At 40.2% G+C, this 18,514-nt stretch overlaps 2 protein-coding genes across 4 annotated transcripts; both read right to left on the bottom strand.

Annotated features, from left to right (window-relative positions):
* Window positions 1-130: 130 nt before the first annotated feature.
* Window positions 131-5,256, bottom strand: si:dkey-182i3.10 (gastrula zinc finger protein XlCGF57.1). Its single transcript, XM_017694814.2, has 4 exons — window positions 5,047-5,256; window positions 3,381-3,600; window positions 2,404-2,510; window positions 131-2,283 (listed from the first exon to the last, which is right to left on the bottom strand). Exons 1-4 carry the CDS (start codon window positions 5,188-5,190, stop codon window positions 955-957), a joined length of 1,800 nt encoding a protein of 599 aa, XP_017550303.2. The 5' UTR covers window positions 5,191-5,256; the 3' UTR covers window positions 131-954.
* Window positions 5,257-7,555: 2,299 nt separating this feature from the next.
* On the bottom strand, window positions 7,556-16,124 carry LOC108425828 (zinc finger protein 883-like). Of its 3 annotated transcripts, none has more exons than XM_017694812.2 (5): window positions 15,790-16,124; window positions 14,837-15,029; window positions 12,948-13,042; window positions 12,731-12,830; window positions 7,556-10,048 (listed from the first exon to the last, which is right to left on the bottom strand). In XM_017694812.2, the coding sequence occupies exons 1-5, from the start codon at window positions 15,946-15,948 to the stop codon at window positions 8,601-8,603; spliced, it is 1,995 nt and encodes a 664-aa protein (XP_017550301.1). In that variant the 5' UTR covers window positions 15,949-16,124; the 3' UTR covers window positions 7,556-8,600. The 3 variants fall into 3 exon arrangements, with proteins under 3 accessions (XP_017550301.1, XP_017550300.1, XP_017550302.1); XM_017694811.2 differs by having other exon boundaries at window positions 15,787-16,124; XM_017694813.2 differs by lacking the exon at window positions 15,790-16,124 and having other exon boundaries at window positions 12,926-13,042; window positions 14,837-15,006.
* Between the last annotated feature and the right edge of the window lie 2,390 nt (window positions 16,125-18,514).

Genomic DNA, 18,514 nt, shown 5'->3' on the forward strand with positions numbered 1-18,514 from the left:
TTTTAAAGGGTCGTTTGTGCAGTGCAATTCAAAAACTTATAAACTAATCTGACTTTAAATGAATACGCCATTCAGATTCCTGCTCCTAATAAACGGTAAGAAGTTAAATAAGGCTGACATAAGGCTATAAAAGAGAACTATTTTGTGCTTTATTAATTCACACAACCACTATATATTCTTTTCATATTTCCCTTGCATTAAGAGGGTTAAGAGAGAATTCATGGAGCTTCTTCAGTATACTGAGCTTTTGCACTGTCTCTTTTACATAACAAACATCAAAAACAACATGAGGTTTGCTTCATTTTGCACTGGAGTTATGAGGAGAATTGCACTGACTTTTATTGATTTTTATTGACAACATTATGCCAAAGACTTTTAAGAACTACATATGCAAGTCTATTTGAGATTATTTAACCACTCACTGTGGTTTGAGGCAAGTGTGATGACTCAGACATGCAGTTTGCACAATGCAATAGGGTACTTTAAAGTTCCACAGAAGTTGCTCTCTGTTTTTCAAAGAAATCTGCAGGGATATTTTTCCACACCTCCAAAGACCACTCTCAGATATGGGTTGCATTTTCTGCCTCTTATGATTCAAGTAATCTCAAACACATTCAGTGAAATTGAGTTCTGGGGTAGAGAGGCCTTTGATCTTTGTTTAATTTGCCAAGTTTTCTCAGTAATGGATTCTTGACAACTACACATCCTTTCAGACCCACAGCGATGGACAGGTATTTTTTTAAAGCAAGAGAGGAGTTTTATTTTCTCTTCACTCTCAAAGATGAAAGTACTGTTTCTCTGATGGTAACAGTTCTGGTGCTCTACCAGGTCTTGCACATTTGTTAAGAGTCACTCATTCTCCTTTTAAGTATCTTGTCCTTTATGGCTATTTTACCTGGAAATTGATCTCTGACTTTTGCACAATAACTGACTTGTGGTGTATAAGAGAACATTTCACCGGTCATATGCACATTTATGGCTTTTCAAGTTTCTCTGATAACCAAAACTCCTACCACACTTGTCACAAGTGTACCGTTTCTCGCCTGTGTGTATATACATGTGAGCTTTTAGCGTGTTTAGCTGGGTAAAACTGCGCTCACAGACATTACAGCTGTAAGGCTTCTGTCCAGTGTGTACGCGCTGATGTCTGCGGAGATTCCCTGCAGAGGAAAAGCCCTTGCCGCACACATCGCAGCTGAAAGGCCTTTCCCCAGTATGGGACAGCTGGTGAGATTTGAGGCTGTTCTGTTGGGTGAACGTTCTGCCGCACACTGAGCAGCTATAGGGCCTTTCTCCAGTATGAGTCCTTTCGTGAATTTTCAAGTTGCCAGCACTTCGGAAGGATTTTTTACAGATGCCACATCTGTGAGATTTGCTACCACCATGTTGGTTCTGGTGATTCTGCAGGCTGTTCAGAGAACTGATGCTTTCTCCACAGGAGCTACATGAGATGGTCTCCCCCAGGTGAGTCCTAAGGTGCATCTCCAAAGCAGCCATGCAACCTGACTCCATCCCACAGACGACACAGGTGAAGCCGTTCTGTCCTACGTGCCGGCCGTCGTGTAGCCTCAGCCCATTGGGCTGGCTGAATCCTTTCCCACATGATTTGCACACGTAAGGTTTCTCACCTGTGTGAATTCGTTCGTGAGACTTTAGTGTGTTCAGCTGGTTGAAACTTCTCCCGCACGTCTGGCAGGTAAATGGTTTCTCCCCTGTATGGATCCTCTGGTGTCTGTGCAGATTAGAAAGACAGGCAAAGGTCTTCCCACACGTGTCACAGCTATGCTGCTTCTTCACTGAGTTTGCCATCATGTGTTTCTGAAGAGAATGAGGTCTTTTGCAGATCTCTCCATAAGTTTTACCTTTTGCGCATATTGTCATGCTACAAAATCTTTCATGATGTCTTGGATGCCTCTGATGAATGAAAGTCTCACCACTTTGGCAACAGCTAAGGGGTTTCTCCACAGCAGCATGGAGAGCCTTGTGTGCTCTAAGATGAATCAACTTGCTGAAGGTTCTTTTGCAGTTCTTACAATGGAGCTTACTTTCTCTTTTCCAGTATCTAGTTTGTGCCTTTATATGCCTTGTCTGTCTCACATCATTTAAAGCTGTAACTGCAATTGCTTCCTTCCATATCATTTCAGAAGGAACATCAACCTCTTCTGACCTGCAGATGTGTTCTTCTTCACTATTTTCCCCTGATTTTCCAATGTCGATAGCATTTTCTAAGGTCTGTTCCGGCCTCTCTTCTTCAATGTCTATAAATTCACTCATTCTGGTTGTCTGTAATAAAAACATGAAAAGATTTTCATATTTAAAATCATTTAATATCATATGACTGATATGCTAAAATAAGCAACATTTTACAGGTCACATTAATGCAAAGTTAAAAATGTAACAAACCTGCTGTAATGTTGAGACTGAGGTAATCATGATCTCAGGATTCTCAATATTTTGGTGCTCCTCTTCTCTCCAACTTTGTGAGAAAGCAGAAACTGATTCCTCAGAGGCTGCAGTGAGAAAGAAAATACGAAGGTTGGGCAGTACAATGATAATAAGGTATACAGTGGGATTGAGGCCGGTATTTTAAAAATATGATGGTATTTCGAAATGATTACATGTCAAATGTCTTTTCCATGTATGAACAGCCTCAGAAACACACTCCGTCTATTTCGATTTTAGAGGGGCTCACTGATAAGCGAAGAATATAGAAATAGTTGAAAAAATAAAAGCTGGGATAAACCTCAAAAAATATGCAAGATAGCAGCTACACCAACCACGGAGCACGTTTGATTTCAGCTTTCACTCTAACACCAACCACTTAACTTTGTGCTCTCAGATGTCCTCTAACTATGTGTTATTTTAGCATCAGTTAGCAGGATCCAGGCCTGTGCTGTGGTGTGTATGCACGCTTGGCCTGCTAACAAAGGTACCAATAACTCAGCAAAAGTGTTATAGCCCCAAAAACACAGAACAATTATAGCTTTTGTCATGTAAACTTGTTTCAGCAAAGCAGCATTTAGTCAGAATCAAACCTGTACTATGATGGGTGGCAGCATTTGGTCCTGTAGCCTGCTCACTAACCTAACGTTAAGTTAGCCTATTAGGATTTCTTGGTTTACAGACAAAGACCAATCAAAGAGAATGTTTATGTTTACTGTAGATAAGTAAATTACCTCAGTTAAACAAATGAATGGGACAGACAATGTGATCTTGCCAAGTATGGTGAATGCAAAGCCTGTATGTTACACAAGTCTGTGCCAAAAGCATGCTTTTAAATCTTGCGCCCTCAAGGAAAAATTAGAGGAAGACTGGAAAGCTTAAGGCATCTTTTGGGACAAGCAGGGAGGGTGTGCACATTTATACCTATATATCTATACCTGTTGGATGCCCTTTGGGTCTTTCATGATGTCCTTGCTTCCTTTGTGACACAGTTTTATGTCTTTTTGCCACCGGCTTCTGTTTCCTCTTGAGGTTATTGTGTGCAATCTGCCTTTGAGTTAAACGCCGATGTAAAACTGCTGAGGTGTCACTGAAGAGCCTACAGATCTTCTCCACCGCTTCCTTTACTTGCATTTCTAGGACAGCATTCAACTGAGCCTGAAAAACGAGGGATATCAAAGCAAAAAGAAAGAGACAAACATGACAAATACAAATTTCAGCACTTTGTGAAAAAACAATGAAACAAAACAAATCTGTAGGAGCTGATGGCGGGATAGGCCGAGTACAGCTGTAACAGCAGGACGTGTTAAATATTTCATTTGCATTACCAGCTTAAAGTGACACATTTGTCCTGCATATTAGAGGTGAGCAATACAGCAGCATATAATATCACGATACTTACGGAATGTTTTTCTGGCAAATATCTGGCAATATTAATTGTTTTCTGACATCTAATAAGTTAGAACAGACAAAGTAGTGACACATTTTTATAAAACCCTGCTAAAACTATGAATCCATTGGACTCTGAGCTCTGTTTCATCCTGCATGTAAACGCAGTCACTAAAGTAGCTTTTTATCATTTGAGAAAATCACTGAAGTTCAGCCTTTTCTCTCTCAGAGCGAAGCACAGAGTACTGTAATGGTCTTATGGACAGTCTTATTGGACTTCCTAAGAAAACTACACATCCCTCACAACTCGCACAAAATGCAGCAGCATCCTAACAAAAACAAACAGAAATCATATCACTCCTGTTTTCAGAGAACTGCACTGGCTGCCTGTATCTTTCAGGATAGATTTTAAGGTTCTGCTACTAGTTTTTAAGGCTCAAAACGACCTTAAAGCACCGCTTACATCACAGAGTGTCTGTCTGTGTGTTTATGTTCCAGCACGTAATCTAAGATCTGCAGATAGTGGCCTTCTAAAACACAGAAATCAGGGAGAGACTCGTTCAGTTATGCTCCTAAACTGCGGAGCTCCATTCCACCTTTTATTAGACAGTCAAGCTCAGCGCTCACTTTTAAGAAGCATCTAAAAACGCATCTCGTTTTAACTCAGCATTTAATTAAAACTCTACATCTTTTTTCCATTTTCTTCTGATTCTAAATGAATACTAATCATTTCTTGTATAACTATGTTTCATCACCTGTCTGTGAAGCACTCTGGGCTGCCACTAGCATGAAAAGTGCTATATAAATAAAAAATGTTACTACATTATCTCAACAAGGTGTAGGACTAAGTGTTCTGGCGAGGGGTGAAATGGGACTGGGCCTTATTATGGAAGTATGTAGGTTACTGACTGTCTACAGGTTTATGTTTACATGCTGGTAGATGAATATAAAGGGTCGCTCTGGCCAAAATGAAGAAAACGAACCACAACATTGCTGTAAACACGCTGTACTGGGTCCTACAGCGGTGCCGCAGCAGTCTCTACAGTGAGAAGCTCTAGTTTAAAGACTGGGAGCCCCTCTGATTATATATCCTGAGTGCGAGCTCTTATAACGTATCCAGATAAGTACCGATAAGGCCTCAGTCCGCTGGAGGGGTCTAAACATGTTAAGGAGGGCGGACTGGGCGGCTATTCAGCGGAAACTCAGATGACAAACCTTAAACCCGGCCGCTGTGCTGAGAGAGTCGCTCTCTGTAAACTTCAACAGAGATTCATCCAGAACTCTGTCCATTTTTAGCACCGTGGCCTTCACAAGTGTCTCTAGGATGGAGACCACCTGAGGCTGCAGAAGCGACAACATTCGCCAACTTTCCGAGGAGAATAAAACAGTTTACTGAAAGAAAGAAATCAGCCGCACTGTTTCTGTCCTGCGCTGGACGCTGACAGAAGCGCGGTGTAGCTCACTGCTGCCGCACGTTGGACTGGGGCGGGATTACATCAAAGAGAGAGAGAGAGAGAGAGAGAGAGAGAGAGAGAGAGAGAGAGAGAGAGAGAGAGAGAGAGAGAGAGAGAGAGAGAGAGAGAGGTGTCTCCTCAGGTTACCAGAACTGCTGAAGACCATGCTGTATGCTTCACAAATGAATGGCCTTCTTCAGGATCTGTGTTAGTTTGATGGTTTTGCTGAATATAGTGCATTTGTGAGATCTTTCTCCTGAGTGCAGAGGTGCATGTTTTCTGTGAAGAAGCCTCGCCTCAGATAGGAAAGTTTGTGCTCTGTATGAATCTTCTTTCATAATCTAGCTTTAAAGGTCTGAATACCACTGCAACGGAGCTGCAGAGCTTTCCACACATTTTGCAGCACTGAGGTTCCTTTTTATTCACATGACTGTACAAGATTTTTATACAGACATTTTTCCTTTTGTAAATCGTTTCTACACATTTCACAGGCATGTGACATCGCAGTGAAGGAACGTTTCTTCACATTCTTTGCAATCATAAACCTTTCACAGATTTCACATTTGTCTGTGTGGACAAGAAGATGCTTCTTCCGTGTGCTGGTGCAGCTTGCCCTTCAACAGCCTCTCTTTTAAAAGGGTCAGTCTGTGTATATAAGCGTCCTGATCGGTAGAGTCATTTCCCACACGCTAGACAGCAATATGACTTTTCACCTGTGCGGATCCTCTGGTGAGAAAACCGTCACCATGTTGTGTCGAGATACAGCTTCAGGTCTACATGAGTTAGTTTGCTTTGGCACCTTTAAAGCTTTTTCTCCCCAAGTGTACAGCTGTGATTGTTGAGGGCCCTTAGTAATCTAAATTTCATCCATCTTGTCTGCGCAGTGTGATGATCTTAGAACGTACTGCTCATCTGACTCATTCCTTCAGTCTCACTGGTTGTACATTTTGCTCAGAAAACCTAAGGACAATTCTGTTTCATCACTGCCTCCCACCCACCAATGAATATATTTATAAGATATATTCAAAAGAACATAAAACTCCATTGGCAATTAATAGGGTGACCTAACATGTACCTACACCTGACCATTTGGTGAGGTACACCTGTAAACTGTAGCCCATCTGTTGCTGTAGACCATGACTAGACTGTAGCTCATCGGTTGTTACATAGGTTATAATGTGGTCTTACTGTAAGCTCATCCCATTGATTGCTTGCCAAACTTTGTCCATGGAGGGTGGGCTCTGAATGTGAGTGTGCCCTCCCTCCACATGCCCACGACATGCAGGGCATTATGAATGAATGAATGAATTTCAATAAATTAATTTGAAGTTTGTGAAATTAGACCACTGCATTTAACCCATCTGTGCAGTGAAACACCTACATACATGCACACTAGTGAACACACACACTAGGGGACAGTGAGCACACTTGCCCGGAGCAGTGGACAGCCCTATCCACGGCGCCAAAGGGAGCAATTGGGGGTTAGGTGACTTGCTCAAGGGCACTTCAGTCATGGACTGTCAGCCAAGGGGATCGAACCAGCAACCTTCCCTAACCTCCAGCCGATGACTGCCCCGGCCGGAAGTACATACTCAATCATCCGGATTTGCCTGTGTGTCTGCTGGAATCCCATATCCATTTCCGCAGCATTCCATACTTTAACATATGCTCTAGACCCACTAAGGAAACCATTACTGATTTCAGCTTTAACTGTTTCTGCCAGTATTTCCTGCTGAAAACACCTGCATGAATTCCATGCTGATCTAAGCTGTTTGTTGTTGGTCTGGTGCTGGTTTAGCAGGTCACCCAGAACGATCATGCTGGTCGACCAGCATACCAGCACCCAAAACACAACATATACTGGTTTTGCTTGCATGTTTTTCTAGTAGGGATGAAGTAATGAGTGTTGACATATTCAAAACACACCACACTAAGTATGTCTTGTATCCATTTATAACTATAGCATTGTGTGAATAACTTGTTATTTAAAAATGTACATGAATTATTAATTAACATTAATTTACATTAACATCCTGGGCTATTTCAGCCATTTTCAAGTCACTTCAAAAGGTGGTGAGTTTCTGGCATGTACCAATGCATCAAATATCAAATCCTGGCTGTGATGTTGTATACATCATGTTAACACCTCAGCTGATGGAAAAGAATCCATTTAACAGATTAAAACTGAAATGTAATTTATTTACAAGGTTAGCATAAAGAGAATGTTTGTCCAAAGCCAGAATAAAAGGAGAGTTTGTAAGAAATGTTCATTTCAAATGTTGTGAAGACTCCAACAGAGGGACAGACCATTCAGGTCTATTTATTATTTTATAAAATAATGCTGCAAATGAAAAGTATGTTTTACATATATTACATGTTCATGCTCCAAAGCAAAAATCAGAAAAAACCCAGTATGAGTCAGTCTAAATGCCACCTACACAGTTATTCAGAGGTTCCTCAGGGATCTCCCAGGATTTTGAGGGTTAGAAGAGAGTAAAAAGATCTAATAGCCACTGAGTTTTATTAACTGAAATATTCCTTGTTCAATGGTTGTAGCTTTCACTGATGTGTAATTCAGTGCAGGGAGTGATACAAGGCTTCACCACTGACAGTTGATGACAACTGTATTTTAAACATTCTGATTACATATAATAAAACCAAAGGTGGAGCATCATACACAGAGAATAACAAGAAGAAATGGAGGGGTTCCATTATCTTCACAATGTATACTCTGCAGAACAGCCTCCTTGTGTCCGAGTGTCTGCTACTGAAACAGTAAATAAAACAGCATCTAAACAACATAGCAAAGTGCTATTAAAGGCACTACACTAGCGTTCATAAGTTTGGAATGACTAGCCTTATTTTCTTATGCAATAATATTATATAATTGCCAAAACTTGCCAAATTGTATTTGTGTAGATGTTTTATATACAATTTCAGGAATTCTGTGAAAAGGAAGTGAATAAAGAGATAAATACCTGAATTGTCATTATATTTTTTTTTGCTTTGATCTGTGCTTTTGAAACATGATGAATTCTGCGCTTTAATTTTATTAGAATTTCATTCTCATTTCTGAGCAGCTTTCCCAGTCATCTGAGCTATTTTCCTATGGCTCTGTTCCTTATTCTAAACACATCTGAAATGCCTTAATTCACACACACAGCTTCTATTATTATCATATTATAATATAGTATCATATTATAATAATAATTTCATACAGTTGTCTGAAAGCAAACTGTTGTACCGGTTTATAGTTTCGGTCAATACACTGACTCTTTTAAACAGCGATTCCAAACTTTTGAACACTATAAGCATTCACACACATTTGTGATCATTATAGTTCCTAAGATAAGCGTACTTCTTCCCACATTTCTCACAAGTGTACGGTTTTATTCCCGTATGAATCTGCATGTGGGCCTTCACGTTGTTCGGCTGGCTAAAGCTTTTCCCACAAACTTCACAGCTAAATGGCTTCTCCCCAGTGTGAACGCGCTTGTGCCTGCGGAAATTTCCAGCGGTGCGAAAGGACATTCCACACACTTCACACTTGTGTGGTTTTTCTCCAGTGTGAATGAGCATGTGCATCTTAAGCCCGTTGGGCAGGCTGAACCCCTTTCCACAAAATGAGCACTTGTGGACTTTCTCATTGGTGTGCAGGAACTTGTGCACTTTTAGGTAGGCCTTGTTGACAAAGGTCTTTTTGCACACATCGCACCTGTAAGCTTTTAGCCCGGAATGAAGCTGCTCGTGTGCATAAAGGCCGGACATGCTGCTGAAGGACTTCCCGCACACCTTACAGCAGAAAGGATCGTTCTCTGAATGAACTCTCTGGTGCATTTTCAGAGAGTAAGTGGAGCTGTAGCACTTGCCGCACACGTCGCAGCGATGAGGGTTCTTCTCGGCTCTGGGCTCCTCTCCAGCGTCCGTGTGTGTGAACATGTGGTTTCTGAGAGCGTAATTGTACACAAAGGTCTTCCCACATTTGTCGCACATGAAGGGCTTGACCATTCCATGCAGTGGCATGTGCTCCTTCAGGGAGCCCATCTGACTGTAGCGCTTACCACATACCTCACACTCATAAGGCTTCAGGCCCAAGTGGTTACGCATGTGCCTCCTGAGATTCGTCCTGTGCCCAAACCTCTGCCCGCAGGTTTCACACACGTGGGGCTTCTCTCCAGTGTGAACAATCTGGTGCTTTCTCAAACTGTTACGACGCTTGAAACCCTTGTCGCAAAGGTTGCATTTCCACGGCTTCTCGTCTGAATGAACCCTCCTGTGAATATGAAGCGTGCTCGACTGCGTGAAGCGCTTGCCACACGTCTCACACTGGTACGGCTTTTCACCCGTATGGAGCCGTTGATGCGCTCGCAGAATGTACTCCAGCGTGAAGCCCCTTCCGCAAATGCCGCATAGATACGGCTTCACTGGCAAGTGGATGCGTTCATGCGACTCCAGGTCGATGAAGCTTTTCCCACATGTTTTGCATGGGCGGGGCTCCTTCTTCTTTTCACTGTGGGACAAGACATGTCTTTCCAACGCTTTGGGAAATCGGTACTTCTTCCCACATTTCTCGCAGGGAGAGAGGGTGGCGTTTGCGTGTCTTTGCTTGTGCTGTATCAAGGAACTCCTCTTTACAAAAGCTTTTCCACATTCATCACATTTACACAACGCCTTCTTCGTTGGCACTTCCACTTGGGAACTAGTTTGGTCGGTTAATGGAACTGCTGAACTCTTGTCTTTAACAGTAGAAGCGCCTGCTGTATCTGCAGAAAACAAAACAATTAGTGGAATTAAGTAATAATTATTTTGTAAGCATTTTTACCATAAATTTTATAGCCTCTTTCATACAGTAGAATGCAGCTTAAAGGCCTTTACAACGACAAAGGCAAACAAAAAAGAGAAAAAGAAAAACGGAGAAGACAAAACTATTGAAAAAAGGAAGGATAATAAAAATGTAAACAAAGTGAAGAATAAATAAATAGTAAAGAAATAAGTAATTGCAATAAGTATAAAAGACATTATAATGAAATAAGACGAGGAAAATGTGTAACATCATAATAAAAAGAAGCAATAAAGGGCTTATATCATGCAAAACAGAATTTCCCCCATTTTTAAAATAAAGGAGTTGGAAGTAAAGTGTAAACTTTCAAAGTTTCAAAACATACCATTCAGTATGCAGTTCATATTGTCCATATATGAAAACTACGCTGCAAAAACAGCTTGTCTGAATTTATAGGTTCCATGAGAACCAACTCGTTTAAATATATCCACCTTAATTCTAAGGCAAGGCAAGTTTATTTATATAGCACCTTTCATACACAACAGTCATTCAAAGTGCTTTACAAATGAAAAAATACAGAAAAATAATTAATGTAAATAAAATAAAATGTATGTAAATGAAAAAAAAAACATACTTAAAACAATAGATTTAAAAGAAGTTAATCAAATTTAAAAGAAGGAGATAAAAAATTAGAATAAAAATAAGAAACATGATTAAAACAATAGATATAAAAGAAGTTAAATGAATGAGGATAAGAGTGCCGTTACAGGATAAAAGTAGATTAAACTGAGCTAAGGGATGAAGGGAGGTTGGAAACGGTCATGTATGAATACATTATGGCCATTTTTGGTACATAAACCCCACAAATTTAAATACGTGGATCTCAAAATGCAATAAAATATAGGATACAGGCCCTACTAAGTCTGCTTGTAACAAAATGTGTTTTCTTGTCTACTGTGACAAATTTTTGCATGAAATATGGTATCTGTGATGGTCTCAGAGCTAGATGAGAATTTTGTTTGATGATAAGTAGGGGTTGTAGAAGAGGGAGGTGAAACATTATTAGTAGTATTTTATAATAATAATATTTATTTATATTATTAAATATTTTTTCATCCATCAAAAATCAGCAACATTAGAAGAAATAAATATAAACAGACAGTACAACATCAGCCAGACGTTTCTATTCACATAGAAGACAGGGAGGCTTAAGAATCATGCCTACTTTACTACTTCTACTGTCTGCTTGCGCCATCTACTGGTCATTTATGGTTTCTTATGATATGTTGATAAAACATTGTGACATACAGAAGCGAATCTCCAATCCAAATACTGAGGCAGAAAACTGAAGGAACCTTAACTGTAAAGTAACATAGACGAATATGTTAGAGCCAAACCAGTTGGCCAATAACATCATGTGATATTGACGACCCACAATTTTAGCAGTTTTGGCAAAAGCATTGCTGATGATGAGACTCATCCATCCATTTTAACTATACAGCAGCGATACAAGCTGAACTAGCAAAACAGCACACAAAAGACTACAATTACTACAGTAAAAACATAAAATTGATCGAATCATAAAATAATCATAAAATAATAAAATAAGACTGATTGCTGCTATAGCAAACTTGCACTCTGGACTTCATATTGCTGCTAACTGCCTACTCTCCCTCTCTTGTGTACTTTCTATTTATTTATCTATTTTAATAACAGCTCTTGGGTGTAAACTGGACCATGAGATCTTAATTTCGTTCCACCTCATGTACCATGTGATGCGAATGACAATAAAATCTCCTTGAATCCTTGAATCCAAATCTAATTTATTTACAGCACAAAAAAAGAAGGTAACTAATAAAAACTGAGAAAACTTGGAAGTAATTAACAGAAACTAAACTCACAAAGAACTCTGGGTAGCTCTCCCAAGTCATGCTGTTGTTCTGTACTTGTCATTTTACCCATATTCCAAGTCTAAGCTGGATTTCCCAGAACTAGCCCCAGTCACACCATATGGTACACAAAATGGGCCCAAACCAGATATGCTTTGTCTTACAAACGTTCCTCCACTGAATGAAGAGGTCATTAAGGAGGCGAAATATGAATTTTGCTATATGCAACCAACACTGCTGCACACTGAATTTACACCATAAATACACCAGCAAGAACACAAAAACACCCCAGCAAGCTTTGTTAAGTGTGGTAGTTAAATTGCTTTAGCAACATTCAAGTACATTAGGAGTAACTGGTGACAATGAGTTAACAGTAGACTTACCCTTGTTTCTTTTTTGACATTTCAGTGGAGGAGTGCATTGTTATTAACATGAATGTAGCACTGTTCACATTTCAACTCCAAAATCATCTCTAAACTCCACTGACGTTCAGTGGAAAAAAAAGTATGTATGACAAGATGTACTGGGTTTGGAACCTTTTAGTGTAACACAGGGTGCAATAGAGGCAAAGGCACTGGTAGCTCTTCTGAGCTCTAATGTAACACACAAACTGTTAATTTTGTACCTGCAAATAATATGCAGCCACTAATAATTTAGTTGCTTTATTTCTGTTGTCTCAATTGCTACACTCATATAAAATGGGTGTGCTGAACTTAAATACTGCAATTATTTCAAAATACATGGTCAGAAATACCCAGAAAGAAAACAAAACATACCCGCTGTTATCAAGACAGTTTGTGTCTGATTTTTAGCTCCAGCTTCCTGTAGAGCAGAGACAAAGGTGTTCACGGAGTCAGACTTCTGGGTGGCCGAACTCTACAAGGGACAAAACAGGAGCAAATAACAATCAGACACTTATGGTTTAGTAAAGATTCGTCAAAACCACTGAATGCAAGCTGGTTTGAACATACATTTACATTGGTTTGAACATACTTCTGGAAAGGCGTCCTGCTGTGGAGGAGCTGCCGCTGGTAATGCAAAAACCACCAGCTCATTCTGTACTTTCCCTGAGAGAGATACTGACACTCCTACAAAAAACATAAAAGATGGTGAGATAGTTTTTAAAAAAGTGGTGTGTGTGTGTCTGTCAGGGGGGAGGGTCCAGCATAGCATAGGAAAGCTATGACCGAGAATGGATGCAAATCCTTGGCAAATAAAAGTTGCGATAGAGTTTGTAATTTGCTTTGCCCTTTCCAAGTTGGGTGGAAGCTTTGACATTGCTTGCCTGATGGTCCTCTGGTTGGCAGCAACTACAACCGGGCAGAAAACTGGTAGAAACATGTGATATGGTCATGTTTGTCATTTACGAAATATTTTAGTTTAGTGTGACACGACCTGCACGAAGTATGGCTCCTGTCCACGTCTTTTTTCCCCTTCAACTTCATAGATGCCAAAGTGCTTCCATACGTTAGCTCAGGGGGCAACCTGTGGCTCTTTTACTGCCCTGTTGCAGCTCCACAGCAGAATTAGATCTTTAGATAAAAATAGAAAAATCCTCCTGTGCAGTAAAATAAAGCTCTGTCAATCGTTCTAACACAGTTTTAACACCTTAAATGCTGCTAATGCACAACCCTATAACCCTGAAGATTGGTGTGCAGACTGCAGGTCACATAGCAACACAGGCAACAATCCTGCCTAGCTAGGCAAGGCAAGGCAAGGCAAGGCAAGTTTTTTTTTATATAGCACCTTTCATACACAACGGTCATTCAAAGTGCTTTACAAATGAAAAAATACAGAAAAATGTAATTAATGTAAATAAAATAAAATTTATGTAAATTAAATTTTTTTTAAAACAATTAAAACAATAGATTTAAAAGAAGTTAATCAAATTTAAAAGAAGGAGATAAAAAGTTAGAATAAAAATAAGAAACATGATTAAAACAATAGATATAAAAGAAGTTAAATGAATGAGCATAAGAGTGCCGTTACAGGATAAAAGTGGATTAAACTGAGCTAAAGGCCTGCTCAAACATGAAGCTAGCTAGTAGCTAACCAAAAGGCAAAGAGAAAGATTTAAGACGAACATTGATTATTTGGAGACGAATGGACTTATTTGCATTCATATTACTCCAGCTGGTTTACTGATATGTTTAATCTGCAACAAGAAACTGACAAACACTAAAAAGTCACAAAGCTGAAGTGAGCTTATCATTCGCCTGCTTCTCATTTGAACTGTCCTGTTCTATCATAAATGGTGCAGCAGTTATACTCTGGTGACTCAGGCACCATTTAAGGTGGAATGGGAAATCAGAACAAAAAGCTGGAGAATGAGAAGCGACTTCAGCCTCGTAATACACTCAAAAATTGAGAGACGTTTTACAAGAAATGATTTCACTTTCCTGCTGGAGATGCGAGAAAAGTGGCTAAAGCTGACCTAAAGCTTAAAGCAGAGCGAAGTAAGTTTGCATTTTCATTTATATTTTTCTTAGCCTAAATTATCACATCAGCACACACTGAAACAAACTGTATCAGCCAACATGGTAAAATGTGGTGTTCCAATCAACATTTACGTAATCAATTAAAATTCTGAAAATCAATTTTTGACATTTGTGAATCGATTCAGATTCACGTCCACGCCCACTTCGCAATGCATCTTAGAATCGACCCCCCACCCCTACTTACATTTACGGCATTTGGCTGACACTCTTATCCAGAGCGACTTACAATTTGATCATTTTATACAAGTAGGCGGAGGTGGTGTTAGCAGTCTTGCCCAAGGACTTATTGGTGTAGTGTAGGGTGCTTACCCAGGTGGGGGACTGAACCCTAGTCTACAGCGTAGAAGGCAGAGGTGTTACCCACTACACTAACCAACCACTTACCAGACACTCTTGTTGATCCAGCTGCATGTTTTATCTCTTGCAGCCTCAGATTCCATGGAGTTGGTACTCTTTCAAACGCACTGTCTGGGTCCCCGCCTTTAGACACTTTCACTACACTGCAGAACTTGAACAGGCGGCATATTTTCCGCACTGCCTCTTTGGCCAGGAAATCCAGGACAGCACTGAGTTGCATCTGCAAAGGAGAAGACGACGTTTTCACACGAATGTTCAGCATAATCCTTACCCTTTTCCGCTCACTATGCATGTAACATTTCAGTTTCTTTTTAAAATCAGCCACTTTCTTACAGGTTTTCACACACTGAATCAATGCAATTCCAGATTATATATTTTTTTTCCTTATCTCAGTATCATGGCAGGAATTCAGGAGGCAATTATTACACAGCAAGAAGTGTTGATTGAAAAGCCCCTTCCAAAATAAACCATGTTTAGCTCACATGAATATGATCCTGTTACTCAAAAAAAAAAAAAAAAAAAAAACAGAAACACGGGACTGAACCGTTTATATCTTTTGTTTCCTCAGGTACAACTAAGTCACAGTCAACCCAGAAATGTTGATCGTCTTGTTCTTAGTAAAAAGAAACGATACAGAGGTTTAAATCAGGTACGTTTTTAGATCCTGTTGATTCACACGTAGGCTAGTTAAGTGTATGTGTGAGTTAATAAAGATTTCCTTCAGCGTTTAACAAAACTCGGGGACACCTGCGTACTGTGGCTTTAAGGAGGCGTAGCACAGCTTGTTCCAGCCTGCAGAACCTCTTCACTCATAACCAGCCAAGTAACTTCAGCAGAAACGCGTCTGAGGGAACTTGGCTGCTGATTTAAGACTCGTCAATAGTCGGCTGTGTTAACGAGCTAGCGTTAGCTACCCGGGTGGTTAGACTGCTAGGGCTCGCTAAAACGTTACTCGTTCGATTCCCGGTTAAACTTACAACCTTGAGCTCTGCTTCGTCCCCCGAACACGCTGGATCTCCGTCGTCCTCGGAACATTCAGGATGGCGGCCGAAAACTCTGCAGATCTCTGTGTGCGCCGTTTCGGTTAGCACTGTCATTATCATCATCGTTTGACTCTGAAACACTTCGTACTTCGACATTGCGCCTTAAATGAAACACCCCTGATAAAATGTGGCAGAAGCGACGTGTATTACAACCAGCTAGTTCTGTTAAAGTATGTTTAGCGCCAAGAAACTGTTAGCTGTGCTTATCTGAGCGAGTTGAGCATCTGGGAGCACCAAAGATTTTCAACCAGCGACGTCACATCTAGCGACGGCGTGCATTTCAAAATAAAAGTCGGTCCCTCGTACTGAGCTTGCAGTCTGTACATTTATTCCCAGTAAATTTGATTTCCACACTTTTTTTGATAAACACGCGATGTGAAACACAATTATCAGATGCACACTTAGTATCCGTGGTGTTATTATCACCCACGAAATAAATGCTACGTCTTTATGAGAAATTGAAGGGCTTAGAATGAAAAGAAACAGTGAGGCCTCGGTTGTCATCAAGCCCATGGAGAACAACTACAGCTTTTGCTCCTGAGAACAGCCTATGGTTTATGTCATCATGAAGCAATGGGCACCCTTGTTGAAAAAAAGACCATTAATTAATTAGGATTACAACCAGTTGGCTTAATCGTTACTTTAAGATACCACTAGGTTCCTGTAGGATCCTGTTAGGAAACCATCAGATGCATCTGGAATCAGTCCCAGAACACCTGTTAAACCAGCATGATCCTTTACGCTGTGATATCAGTACAAAGTACCAGTGGTGACTATGGGACATCACCAGGAACAGACAGAAATGTATAGCTTCTATAATATTTTTCAATGGGGACGCAGATGTAAAGAAATCTAAATGGCTTGCATTGAGCCTGGACAGGTGCTGATCAATCTGCATAGACTGAGTTAAGATGAAGAGCCCGTTGTCTTAGTTTTGTGGACGAAACCAGTCCTGCGTGTTCGTTGATGCAAAATAAATGAGACGAGTAGATCAGACTGAAGTGAAACAAACGGTTTTATTACAGAATTCTGGAGAGGTTACAAACAGAGAACATGCATCATGTATCTCCCAAGTAAGCTCTGATCCCTTCTCATCTGACTCCCTTTTTATAGTCGCATGACCGCTCCTTCCTTACCCAAGATATCAGTAGATTCCATCAGGCCTCCAAATGTGTGTGTTAGGCCATCTCACTAATCCACATCATAAAAGTTTAAGGATGCGCTCGAGACTTGAGTGCGTCTGCAAGGTCAGCTTAAGGTATTCCCTGTGTTTACCAACTCCCCCCGTTTTCCAGACAATGGCTCTGCTTATCTGACCAGATGAACCACATGTGTGGTGGGCTAATCCCAGTGTCTACTACTATTAGCTTCGAGGTATTTCCTGCTATCTGACATCTTTGTGTATTCCAACATTAGTCAGCACACAGCCTTATGTGCTGACTCTTAGCTCTTAGAACTGTACAATATAACCATTAAGCTTTCAATGCAAAACATAATACATCTTAAAAAGTAATATGAACAATACTAAGGCTAATAATTCCACAGTTTACAAACCTTGGTTCCAAAAATGTGACAGTATGTGAAATGCAAATAAAACAGAAAGCAGTGATTTGTAAAACTTTCATCTGTACAAAACCAGTGCAAAGACAAGGTATTTAATTTTTTTACCTTATGGTAAATATGTGTTATTATGAAACTGATGCCTGCAACATGTTCCACAGCCTAGAAATGTTAAACATCTTAAACAGGTAATGCTATCATACTTAAGAATAAAAAGAATATCCAGGAGCAAGGACGGTCAAGGTGCAGCACTTCGCATCGGGGAATAATCCAACAGCTTAAGAATAACATTCCTCAACAAGCGATTGCAAGGACTGTATGTGTTTCACTTTATGGTGCATAATATGAGAAGATTCAGGAAATCCAGAGAAATCTCTGTACAGGACGAGGCAAAAAACACAACTGAAGTCCTCTGACCACTGATCCCTCAGAAGGCATTGCATTAAAAAACCGACATGCTTCTGTGATGGATATCAACATAAGTGCTCAGGAATACTTTGACAAACGTAATAATTAGTGATTATGACATTTGCACAGTTTGCATACCCTTCCAGTTTATAGGTTCAGAACTTAATTAACTCATTAGGCCTTAATTGAGTTGTTATGACTGGTAAAATGAGGGATCATTAGGGATTGCCGGCTGATGATGATAATTCCAAAACATAATGAATTCTCTGACTCTTCAGACCTTGTGCAAACACTCTACAACTGCAGGCTCCTCTAAGCAGCTAGCTGAGAATATCAAAAGATATCAAAAAAGATATCGAAGATGTGCTTGCAGCTCTGTGGCCTTACAGACCTGGAATAATGACCTTCAGTACTACGGTGTGTATTAAAATATTTTTCTCATAGCTTCTAACGTATTGCCTGTTGTTTATTATCCTTGTCTCTTAATACCCTGTGTATGATAAACTAAATTGCTGTCTTGTCAATGAGGCCAGTCAGCACTAAGCAAATTTTACATCTGTCTCTGCCTTGTGTTGTAAATACACGCTACTCCAGTGGTTCATAATCTCAGTCCTGGTGAGGACACGTCAGGCACATTTTTGTGATATGTCTCATCTAGCACACCTGATTAATCAACAAGCCCCTCATGGGCTTA

This window comes from Pygocentrus nattereri, chromosome 17 (genome assembly GCF_015220715.1).
Source record: "Pygocentrus nattereri isolate fPygNat1 chromosome 17, fPygNat1.pri, whole genome shotgun sequence".
NCBI classification, from domain to species: Eukaryota; Metazoa; Chordata; class Actinopteri; order Characiformes; family Serrasalmidae; genus Pygocentrus; species Pygocentrus nattereri.

What these genes read in the sequence shown, in the direction of transcription:
- LOC108425828 (XM_017694811.2), bottom strand. Translation starts at nt 15,948, where the DNA reads ATGTCGAAGTACGAAGTGTTTCAGAGTCAAACGATGATGATAATGACA. An exon ending in TGGATCAACAAGAGTGTCTG is followed by an intron (nt 13,043 to 14,836) that starts GTAAGTGGTTGG and finishes TGTTTTTTGTAG; the next exon opens with GAGTGTCAGTATCTCTCTCA. An exon ending in AACTGTCTTGATAACAGCGG is followed by an intron (nt 10,049 to 12,730) that starts GTATGTTTTGTT and finishes TGTTTTCTGCAG; the next exon opens with ATACAGCAGGCGCTTCTACT.
- si:dkey-182i3.10 (XM_017694814.2), bottom strand. Translation starts at nt 5,190, where the DNA reads ATGTTGTCGCTTCTGCAGCCTCAGGTGGTCTCCATCCTAGAGACACTT. An exon ending in GCACAGCGGCCGGGTTTAAG is followed by an intron (nt 3,601 to 5,046) that starts GTTTGTCATCTG and finishes CTCGTTTTTCAG; the next exon opens with GCTCAGTTGAATGCTGTCCT. An exon ending in CAGTCTCAACATTACAGCAG is followed by an intron (nt 2,284 to 2,403) that starts GTTTGTTACATT and finishes TTTTTATTACAG; the next exon opens with ACAACCAGAATGAGTGAATT.